Source organism: Hemicordylus capensis, chromosome 4, assembly GCF_027244095.1.
Source record: "Hemicordylus capensis ecotype Gifberg chromosome 4, rHemCap1.1.pri, whole genome shotgun sequence".
NCBI lineage: Eukaryota > Metazoa > Chordata > Lepidosauria > Squamata > Cordylidae > Hemicordylus > Hemicordylus capensis.
In genome coordinates, this window is record NC_069660.1 from 156,169,965 (window position 1) to 156,181,986 (window position 12,022).

General features: G+C 43.6%; 1 protein-coding gene across 1 annotated transcript in view; it reads right to left on the minus strand.

Annotated features, from left to right (window-relative positions):
* QSOX1 (quiescin sulfhydryl oxidase 1) overlaps positions 1-12,022 on the minus strand; it is a 101,418-nt gene that overhangs the window by 15,895 nt on the left and 73,501 nt on the right. Inside the window, exons 8-10 of the mRNA XM_053246921.1 lie at positions 9,926-10,055; positions 1,830-1,946; positions 613-757 (exon numbers count right to left, since the gene is read on the minus strand). Of these exons, the coding sequence (XP_053102896.1) occupies positions 613-757; positions 1,830-1,946; positions 9,926-10,055 (392 nt within the window). The remainder of the gene's footprint in view (positions 1-612; positions 758-1,829; positions 1,947-9,925; positions 10,056-12,022) is intronic.

Genomic DNA, 12,022 nt, shown 5'->3' on the forward strand with positions numbered 1-12,022 from the left:
ACTTCTTTACTCGTGAAACTAATCCTCATGTAAAGAAAACAGAAGGGCTAATAATGCGAGACCAATAGATATTCTGTAGTGAAACAGAACCAAAAAACTTGCTATTAATTATAAATTCTATTCAAATGTATGTTCACTTTGTATCTCTACTTTTTATTCTGCAGCTAGCAATTTGTTTTCTCTCTTCTACAGTGGATTTTCTGTCTTTGACAGTTTTTGTGGATATTGCATTGATCAGTGAAAAAAATTAACATGCAAGAAGAGGAAAATAAATAAGAGCACTAATCAAGGAGAAAATCAACTTGAGAATTCGTTGGTCTAGTTATGGTGAAAGATCATACAAGAACAGTGACTGGTACAAAAGAATCCGATAATGGCCCGGGATGTGAGTCCAGCACCTCCATTTCCAAGCCCCATACTCTAGTATCTGAAACACACTGGTTGGAAATGAGATCTTCAATACAGATCAGGAGTTCTCAACCATGGGTCCCCAGATGCTGTTTTGCAACTTCCATCATCCCCAGTCACAATGGGAACAGTAGCCCAAAAGAACCTGGGATCGAAGACTGCGGACACTCAACACAGAATACCAAAGAAGGATGTGTCACTTACAGGCAGACACAGGGCTGCGCAGAGCTTCCTGCACTGTCAGGAGATGGAAGAGAGTCCAGAGGCTACACGGATAACCTCGATACTGAGGCTTGCTTCCTTGGCATCCTACCCAGGTTGGAGTTTCTGGCAATCTGGCACTTGGAAGCTGAAAGACAGAGTAGGAGAAAACTCCTATGGTATATACAATATTGCAGAGGGACAGATAGAAAGGGATAAAGATTTGACAGATGAGAACAGCAGTTTTCAAACTGTGTGCCTGGGAACCCTAGCGATCCTCAGAACTGAGCAGGGACTCAGTGTGAAGATCAGCAATGGAAGATGAGCTTTCCTATTGCTCCTGATCTTTGCCCATGCAATGTATAGCAGCATGCATTTGGAGGAGCAAAATAAATAAACAAACATGAGAGGACATTATCCCTTTCTTTACAATTCCAACACATTATGAAGGTTGACCAGGCCCCTCCATAAGCTCATTTAACTATTAATGCTATATTTCCAAACCTTTTTAAAGCATTCAGAAATAGTAGGCAGAGCAGATCCCCCCCCTACCAAAGGCTATGCATAATATTGCAGCTAATAAATGTAATATTAATTGAATGTCTAATTTCTTAATGACCCCTTTTAAACTGAATAATTTCTGGATCACTGGGAATATCTAAGCCAGTCATATCCTTTATGAGAATTAAAATGGTTGTCTAATAAATTTTGTTCTTGGGACAGCTCCAAAAATGTGATAAAGATGAGAGTGAACAGTATTACGCCTCCAGTGACAGTCATTTAGCAAGTTTTGTATACACACTAATCTGTGAAGAGCAATATACCCTCTGATATAGTGCCCTTACAAGTGCTACCTTTTAAAAAAGTCGAATAATAGATTTGAAGTATTTCCTCAACTCCATAGCCATTGCTCAGCAAATATCACACAGGCTAAGCCTCTGGGTATGTTCATCTCTCTCAATCTATGCAGAGCAATGGCGAGGACAATGGACAGACCTCCACTTTTGCTTGAATTAAGGTGAATCCTAGAACATGCCCCAGCATCCTCCCAACTGCACCGAGTGCATACCAGAGGGGCAGAAAAGTGGGAGTAATTCCTTGGATACAAGTTGGTGTGGAAAAGGTTCCTTGAAGATGAACAATGTGAAAGCCACAGGGAGTAGAAAACGGAAGACAGACAGACATGCTTCTGGGTAGAAAAGAGTGTTCAATCAGAGTACCTCTTTTTTATTTCTTAGAGCTTCCTCCCATTCACTCTGTGAAACATTCATCTTTGGCCTCAGCCACGAATCCAGGTTGCGAAGGTAGTTCATGACCTTAGGGCGTCCTGGAAAATACTGATGTAAAAGTACAAAGAGAAAGAAAACAAGAAGATTTAGTATAGGGGCTCATTAACTCCCTACCTGCTATAGAAGTGAATGCAAAGTGGGCCAAGCTCTGAAGGGTACGGGCAGAGCTGTGTGGATACTACAGTGTCATGGAAGTACTGAATATGGTACTGGATGCAGAATTCAGACTGAGAACCTCATTTTAACAACTCCCACTGCCCCCAGATGGGAGTCAAACACTACTGGAGAGGCTGAAAACATGGGGGAGGCTATCCATGTAGTACACACAGGCCACATAGTGGAAGGCTGATAACTGCTCTCTAATGCAACCTGGTAGGGAAGGACTTTCTTCGAGAGTCAAATCAATATCTCATAAATTACCAAGAAAAAGAAAACAAGTACTGTTGCCATGCTTCAGTTTTCCATTTGGTCATTGTCTTGGTTGGCTAAGACACGGCCTCCCTTGAGAGAATTCCAGATTTTGCAAGGAAGACACCTTTAAAGCACATGGCACTTGAACAACAACTGAAGAGGAAGAGGCCCCTTACACATGCATTTATTTTTACATACATACACTTTCTCCCCAGTAAAGGTAAAGTGTGCAGTCAAGTCAGGGTCGACTCCTGGCAATCACAGAGCCCTGTGGTTGTCTTTGGTAGAATACAGGAGGGGTTTACCATTGCCATCTCCTGTGCAGTATGAGATGATGCCTTTCAGCATCTTCCTATATCGTCTGGGAAACATACCAGTGGAGATTTGAACCGGCAACCTCTGGCTTGATAGTCAAGTCATTTCCCTGCTGCGCCATTAGGTGGCTGCTCCTGGTAGCCTCCCACATAACCATTAAAGGCTGGGGTACCCCAGAGCAAGTCATTGCCTGCTTCAAGGTGTGGGCTTCTCCCTTACTCTGAAGTACTGGATGTAAAAGTATTCTTTTCCAAGAGACCAGATCAGCACACCACTGATATCATTTAGAATATTTATATGCCACTTTTCAACAAAAGGTTCACAAACGGATTACACACTAACAGAGGAATGAAAAAGCAATTCCCTGTCCCAAAGGATCTCACTTCAATTTTTTTTAAAACCTGCCATCTGCCAAATTAACTGAAAACCATTTTTGCCTGACAATCTATGAAAAAGTTTAACATAATGATCCCCTCCTCTCTTTGGTCATTATACCTTTCATGCCTTTCAGGAAGGGTCAATGAATCTGTAGGGACAGGTACTCAAAAACTTGAATATTTCTACCCTGCCTTTCTACAGTGCAGTCTCTTAGGTGGCTAATATAAATACACAACAAAAATAAAGAAAACTAAACTAAATGAATACAGTAGCAGAATAATCTAGATGGCAGATTTAAAAACAGCAGAAAAAGATGCACCTCATTGCTACAACTTGCCAAATGTTTATGGAAACAAAACAGACTTAAGCTGCTGCCAAAAAGAAAGAAGACTAGATGCCAAGCAAATGTCCCTGTGGAGAGAATCCCTCAACCTCGACAACATCACCAAAAAGGGCCCATTCCCCCAATTGCAGGCGATCCTGGAGCAGAACATCAGTACACAGGCAGGTTCATATGGGAGCAGCACACAATTCAGGGCATTACATGTCAACACTAGCATTTTGGATTGTGCTCTTAAACCAAATGAATGGAGCCAGTAAAGATCTTTAGACACTGATGAGGCGTTATTCATTAAACCAAATGAATGGAGCCAGTAAAGATCTTTAGACACTGATGACACGTTCAGAACAGCAAGTCCCAGGTAAAAACGTGGCTCCTATATTCTGAATCAGTTGAAGATAACAAGTGTTTTTCAGAGGCAGCCTGGTCTTCCAGAGTTTTTAAACTGTTTAAAATGTTTTAATTGTTAATGGTTTTGTGCTGTTTTAAAAACAATCACTAAAGAAAAATTTAAAAACAGCAAAATTAACAAAATTAATTAACAAAATTTAAAGGATTGATTTCTGGGTTTTATTTTTATTGTGCACTGCCCAGAGTCATTTTGACTGGGCGCTATATAAGTGTACTAAATAAATAATTAATAATAAACAAACAGCACCCCAAGCTGCAAATCTGGCCCTTAAGGGGAAGTGCAACTCTGTTGCGCACAGGCAGAAGTCCTCCACCATGAGTAGTCATGAAAGAACTGGAACCAAAAGCAAAGTGTCCTCAACACCAGATCCAAGACTACCTCCTTCAGCTCAGACAAGGAATCTGTTAGGCAGCAGGGTTGACAATTCACCAAAAGCGTTATATTCCATCCCACATGTCCATGTTTACCATATTGGTAAATAGCAGCCATTGGGGCAAGGGCTCAGGATCAGCAGTGTGGCATGGAGGGGGGAGGTGTGCACACACACTCACAGAAATTTGCCCTGTGGGGAGGGGAAAGCTGGCATTGATACCAAGGAAAGCTTCCTTCCAGGAGAAACAACACCTGGGAGGCATCTGGATTGGGCCTGCAGTAGGGGCAAAAGATTCAAGCCTCCCTCTCTCCAGATTGCCTCCCCAGTTGCTGTTGTAATGTACAGTTTGGCCTCAGGGACTCTGCTGAAAAGGAAGCTGGGAGAGGTAGGCAGAACTTGTTTTATTTATTTGTTTAACATATTTCTATACTGCCCAAAACTTGAGTCGGGGGGGCGGGGGGCGGTTTAACTTCAAATAGTTCTGCAGGAAGCCTGCCTCCCTGATCTGCAAGTCTGTGCTAATGCTGAACCAAGCTTGAGAGGACATGGCTGGTCTCAGAAAAAACTCTGCCGGTCTCACTCCAACCACTTCTCAGTAATGCAAGCCAAAAACAAAAACACACCTCACTAGAATCCTCATTCAAATCCTCCAATGGCTTTCAGAAGAAATTGCCAGGTTGCCCAAAACCACCTGAGATTTATTCCACAGCTGTGGAGGTCATACACTGAAAACCACCACCATGTGCTTGAAAAACAAACCCTCTGACTGTGGCAAACGGTGAAAGAACCCCAACTTTTCCAGTGCCGTCCACTCCCAGTGTCAGGTGCTGCAGACTTGAACCTTTCCCCGTGCAACCAGGCCTCCCTGGTCAGGGGAAGGACTACACACACACACACACACACACCCCATCTGACCTGGGAAGCCAACACCACAGAGCAGAATCGCCCGAGTATCAGGTGAGCCAATCCAGCGCTACTGCCTGCTATGCAGCTCAAAAGGCTGCTACAACCAATCACCAAGGGAAGCTACTATCCCTTGTCTGTGTTTCCAGACTGCCTGCCTGCTACTCACACTATTCCAGGTATTTGCTGTCTCTCTGGTTCCGGTGGGGTGGGGGTGGGTTTGCACGCGAGGGTAGACCTCGCCAGAACTTGAACCTGGTGCAGAAAACGTGAAGGAGCCCCACATGATATCTGGTTGCTTGCAGCCAGTTCGATTCCCAATGGGCTATGTGAGATTCCTGTCAAATTAATCTTAGCAGCTGCTGGTTAATATTGGGAGATCCTTTTTTCATTTGTATTCAAGATGCTGCCGAAGCAAACAAGGCGGCCCCTGTGGGCCAACAGCCAAGATCCAAATCTTGATCGTAACTCCAAAATAGTCTCCAAGGAACACGTAAAGCTACTTTGACAATAAGTCAACTCAAATCCGATTAGCATCAGCACTTTAAAACCACAAGCACTCCAGGGAGAGGGGGCCAAAGAGCTGCATATGCTCAGAGGGGGAGAGGGAGAAAGAGCGATGCAGAGGGAAAAGCCATGTCACACAGGAAGAGAGACAGGCAAGTGGGAAAACGACAGGTTGAGCAGGGGAGGGGATGGACAGGAGGACAGGAAATAGAAAAATTGATTGGAAGGTGGATAAAAGGAAGAAGGGTTTAAGAGCCCTCTGTTATTAATGGAGCCTCCACAGACACACCTGTTAGGCTACCCAATTAGTGAGGGCAGGCAATTCTAAATGGGAAGATGGCCATTAGCTTCCAAAACCGACTCTTCCCACTAGGGAAAAACAATGTTACTTGGCTCCTATTTTTAAATGCTCTGCAGGAGGGGTTCAGAAGACCAAGCACTTTTTCCTGTGCCTTAAGATCTCCCCTACTTCACACTGAGTCACATGAACATACAAAGCTGCCTTATGCAGAGGCAGACTAAGATAAGGCCAGCCTATCTAATCCAGCATTTATTTGACTGGCAGCAGAACCCCAAGGTTTTAGGCATGTGTCTCCCCCACCCCGTCCTCCTGCTTTTAACAACCCTGCCTGGGGATAGAGCCTACGACTTTCTACATGTAACCCATGTGTTCTGCCTTGGAGCTCTTCCAATGCTTTAGATTTCTCTTGGGTGCACAACAGCTAAATCCTAAGGAATGCATATGAACAGACAACAATGGTTTGGGTGAGAGAGAAATTTAAGGGCCCTAGTGAGTTAAACAGTTGGATTCTGGTAGCACTGCTCCACTCTGTGGTCAAAACCGATCAGTGCATCTTGTATTGGGCACAACACTGTATTTCTTAATCCATTATGCTTTTTCAGAGGGATAGCCATCTAAGTCTATTACAACAAAAACAGAGTCTTGTGGCACCATAAAGACTAAATATATTTATTGGTGGCACAGGTTTGTGTGTACCAGAGCCCACTTCACTGAATGCGTGAAACATCCATCATCTACAAGATCATGAAATGCAAGCGGTACAGTTTGTGACACTCCTTTGCAAAGGAAGCTAAACTGCATTTTGCATACAACTGAGCTTTGCATAGAAATGTCACAGATTGTACTCTGTGCATTTCATAGTCTTTTGACCCTACTATTTACTACCATTTCCCCCAATAAATCTGTTAATCTTTACAGTGCCACAAGACATACGACTGTCAAAGCATAACAGCAAACATATTATTGTAGCCCGGCCTGCTCATATTCAGTATTAAAACCCATTCATATATTACCCAGAGCACTCAGTTTCTAAGCACAAATTGGATTATGCAAATACAGATGCATATATATCTGCATACAAATGCTCTACCCCAAGATAGATATTTTTATTTTGCAGAATTTGGAATTTCATGGAAAAGGACTGTGGTGAAAGGGGAAAAAATGAATGGATAATTGAAAGGTGGAAGAGATACATGGATAACGAAACAAGACCAAAGGCCACAAGAAGACACTGTGTAGCAGAAACTCCACCTGCTGAGCTATTAAGACCACCAAGCGTGAGAGCTAGAAACCTTAAGTTCTCAGAACTCCAAATTCTGTACCGCATAACAGTTCATATGGCTCTCCCCACATGTAGAAGCACAGAGACAAAATAACTGATGCCAGACTGAACTAACACAGCTGCCCAAAATACACAGAGGAACAGATATCCCCTCCTACCCCAAAAAAGAGTTAGGTAAGAAGAGAAAACCAAGATGTATATATTGCCACACACAACGGATATAGCAAAAATGTTGTGCCTAAATTGGTGCAAGTTTGCAAATTGTTCACCAATACAAGAAGATCCCCAACATATAACCATAGCCACAGCAGTGGAACAGCATGGAAATTCTTGTGTAACTGTGGGAGGTTTTTTCCTATTAGTGTGTTGCTTGCATATCTGTACCTGTTCAGAGATCAGCTTTTAAATACTTTTCAGTATTTATTAAAGAATACAGTATGCATCTTGAATACTCCCTTTTCCTCTGCTTTTGAGACAAAACATACTAAACAGAGCCAGATACATTACCGCACTCAGTCCCACCTCCACTTTTAGAATTTTTTACTATGAAGTACTTCAGTACATCTAAAGACAAGGGCGGGGGGATGAAAAATACTTCATGAATCAGCTCCATTTGTCTTCACATATGAATTAGTAGTTTCAGGGAAGGAGTCTAAAAGCCTTGCTCCAATTATCTCTATAGAGGGCGAGAGCACAGCAGTATTATCTGTCTGAATACCATGAATGAGATGACCACATTGAGACTCCACCTTCAGACATCTTAGGACTGCCCCACTAAAGCTTCTGTGATCATCAGCACAACCCAAGAACATCCGATGATGACAGCCTGCAACGCCGAGGGCTTGCACTGCTAAACTTGGCAGAGGAGAGCTGGTCTTGTGGTAGCAAGCATGACTTGTCCTCATAGCTAAGCAGGGTCTGCCCTGGTTGCATATGAATGGGAGACTTGATGTGTGAGCACTGCAAGATATTCCCCTCGGGATGAAGCTGCTCTGGGAAGAGCAGAAGGTTCCAAGTTCCCTCTCTGGCTTCTCCAAGATAGGGCTGAGAGAGAATCCTGCCTACAACCTTGGAGAAGCCACTGCCAGGCTGTGAAGACAATACTGAGCTAGATAGACCAATGGTCTGACTCAGTATATGGCAGTTTCCTATGTTTCCTAACATGGCTAACCCTCATACACATCTGGGCAGGACAGACACCTGAGGTGATGAGAGACAACAGCAGGTCAAAATATATGGCTTCCAGGCAGACATGAGCCCTGCACATTACTTTTTTTGGTTAAGGAATGAATCATTATGTTTCCTTCATCTCCTTCCTCTCTCCTTACTTCCTTTGTATCTTTCTAGATCTTTTTGTAGGTCATCCATTACCTAACAGAGTGATGGTATGGACTATACAGTCTATTTTTAAAATTGTGAGCCCTTTGGGGACAGGGATCCATCTAATTTTTATTTATTATTTCTCTCTGTAAGCCTCCCTGAGCCATTTTTGGAAGGGCGGTATAGAAACGGAATAAATAAATAAATAAATAAATAAATTTTGGAAAACTGCATGCTGCAGAGATGCTTAAAATTTGCAAGCAAGATAGGGATTGGGGCAACAATTGAGAAAACTATCCATTCTCTACCTCTTGCTTTAGTAGCTAACAATAAAACCAGGAGACGGAAAACAATATAAATGAATCATAATTTCTTTCCCATTTATTTGCACGAGACATGCTTACCCTGGGAGTCACACCCACCCTATAAATAGTATGAAAACATAAATGGCATCAGAGAATTAATAGGCTAATGCAGAGTTTCTCAGTCAATGTGCTGTGGAAACTCTGGCTGGTGCACCACGATGACACTCTCGAGCCAGCTCCAGAAGTCCCATACCTCCTATATCACATGGCGACTTTGCCGTTGCAAGAAATGAAAGAAACCACGCGTGTTGGGAAAAAGAGGGCATGTTACTAGGGGGGCGGATGATTTTCTGGGGAGCTGTACGCGCTAGAATATTTTAGGTCATTGCAGAGGATGCTGGGAGTACAACCCTTTGATTGCACAAGACATTGCATGACCCAAATGTCTCTCTCCCTAACACTGCAAGGGATCCTGGGGCACACATTCCTTGAGCCGCACACAGCTGCTTTATTGATACCCCTCCTCAAGCTACCGTCAATCCAGGCAACTGCCTGGGCCACCTATGAGAGAGCATAACCCTAGTAAAGGAACGACTTGCCTTAAAGTTGGCCTGAGTAGGGATCTTGCTACCAAGTAAGCAAGGCCGAATAGGGACTTGCTACCATGCATGTGGAAGCTAGTCCTAACATTTGTTTGGGTGATGCCATTTCCTATAGATTTAAACACAATTCCATCCACAGCAGAGCCCGAGGCAAGAAAACTGCCTCCCAAGCTGGCTGTAACTATGGCAACAGCACAAAGCTAGGCCAGGGCCAAGTCATGGCAAGAAGACAACACATGGGCGTTAAAAATCTAGCTTGACCACCTCTGAAACATTGTTGACTAAACTGCCTCCAGAAACCGGTTTTTATTCAAAACATAGTTTTTATAATGGGACAAACAGAGATGAATCAGCTTTAAAAAAAAAAAAAGAAGAAGAAGAGAAGCAGAATAATAGCTTGTGGATAACTTAAGACTAGAATACCTCAAAACAAAATGAATAACATGTATATGACATTTAAAGATGGAGAAGCTACTGCTGCAACAGGGAGGGAAGCGTATATACAGATGGGTGGGGAGGAGGTTGACTTTTTCAGTCAAGCAATGTTCCCAAGGGCTAAGAGACTCGATGAAGTTTACCTTGACCAATACAGTCACATACTGCTTCAGTAAAGCCAGCCGCTCTTCGTCAAGGTGCAGGAATCGCGCTGCCTCCATCCTTAGGGAATAAACCACTGCAGACTCCACATCAGCCATGTACAGTTTTTTCCTGTGAAAGAAAAATGGGTACACAAGAGGGAGGAAGAAAGCTTGTTCAATGTGGCAACAACATAGCAGCAATTGGTAGCCAACAACCTTAAGGTCAAATGGGGCCCCCTTCTCTGGAACCATCTGGCCCACCAATAGTCAGTTCAGGGGCAAGAGGATGTGTGTGGGGTTAGCAGAATCCACTTCATAGAAAGGAGAGGGGGACTTTGGTCCACCACCCCTTTAAAGCAGACCTCTAAGTAAAACGAATTGTTGACCAGAGATTAACAGTGAAGGGACTAGTTATGCACTGGTTTGAGAAAAAATGGATGTCACATGCCGAGAATTGGAGGAGGCGGCGGCGGCAGAGGTCTCTTCTAGTGATGAGAGTTAGTTGGGGCCCTTTAATCAAGAGATGATCAGAGGTTGAGAGATTATTCATGTCAGGTCAAGTTATGAACCATCGGTTTAAGACCAATGTTCTATGAAGGCCACTGTGACCGGGGATGATGGAAGTTGTAGTACAACATCATCTGGGGGCCCAAGGTTGAGAACCCCCCGCTCTAGTGAATTCTAGCTTAGCGTTGGAAGAAGGGCTGATCTCTTCAACAGACAGGTGGAATATCTGTTCACAAGGCCATGCCTACAGGGGGCACTACAAGTCCAGCTGCTGCTCCCTTTACAGAACACACACTGGAGCATTGACCTAATTGGGCATTAGGCTTTTTGCGAGCAACATTGCTCTCGTTGCACTATCAACCATGCATTCTCCTTTTTTCTTTTTTTTTGACAGTCAGGGAGAGAAGCAAACTCCTCCAGTACTGGCTAGAAACTAACTGGAGCAGCACAATGTGGGAAGAAGACTGTTGGCTTGAGGATCCCCATAACTGGCTCCTCAGTGAAAATATAAGATGGGGGAAATAAAGAGGCAGAAAAACTGGGGCCAGGTGTGTCTTTTTTCCTTTTGAACTGGTTTCTTCTAATGGAATCTGGCCCTTCCTCCTGCTCTTCTTCTTTTTTAGCTTCCCTTCAAATCATATCTTGAGCCAGGCCACTGTTTCTTACAATATGCCCCAATATACCTGAACGCCTGGTCTTCATGCTTAGCAGCACTCCTTGCCCTTCTCTGAAATGCTTGGTAGGTTTTCTTTTTGGGCAGTCAATGAATGGGGGCACCTTGGCCACAGCAAATCTCACTCTGAAGCTGTAACTGCTGCAAGACTGACCAGGACCACTGGAGGATCCAACTTGATTTCTAAATAGCTTAGATGCTGCTTAAAACAAAAAGGAGATGGCCAAAAGCATCTTGGTTTCTTCCTTCGGCTTCCACCTCTCTGGACAGGATTCTTCCTATTTGGAGACACTTTAGACAAACCAAAAATCTTGCTGACACAGTTTCAGGACTGTACCACTCTTGAGTGGGAGTGGATACTGAATTATTGAATGCCCCTGAAAACCCAAATTCTTACACACAGAAAGCTAGTAAAGGTAAAGTGTGTCGACTCCTGGCGACCACAGAGGCCTGTGGTTGTCTTTGGTAGAATGCAGGAGGGGTTTACCATTGCCTCCTCCCGCGCAGTATGAGATGATGCCTTTCAGCATCTTCCTATATCGCTGCTGCTCCCATAGTCTGGGAAACATACCAGTGGGGATTCAAACTGGCAACCTCTGGCTTGGTAGTCAAGCCATCTCCTCACTGCATCAGAGAAAACTAGATTAGAACCTCTCCCCTTAACTGTATAGAGGAAGCTTTATGATATAGGCATGCATTCAATCATGCAACAGATACTTTGGAGTGGTACAGAGTCCAGGAACAGTTTTACCATATGATAAGCTATTTGTCTAGAGAGCCTCTAATTTCCTATTCACCTTCATTGAATTATATTCAACTGGTGCCAGGCACAAAGCTAGTTTAAAGCAATCCTGTGGCAATCCTGGCAACATTTTAAAATTATGCCCCTTTGCCTGCTGGCTATTATTTGCTCATTC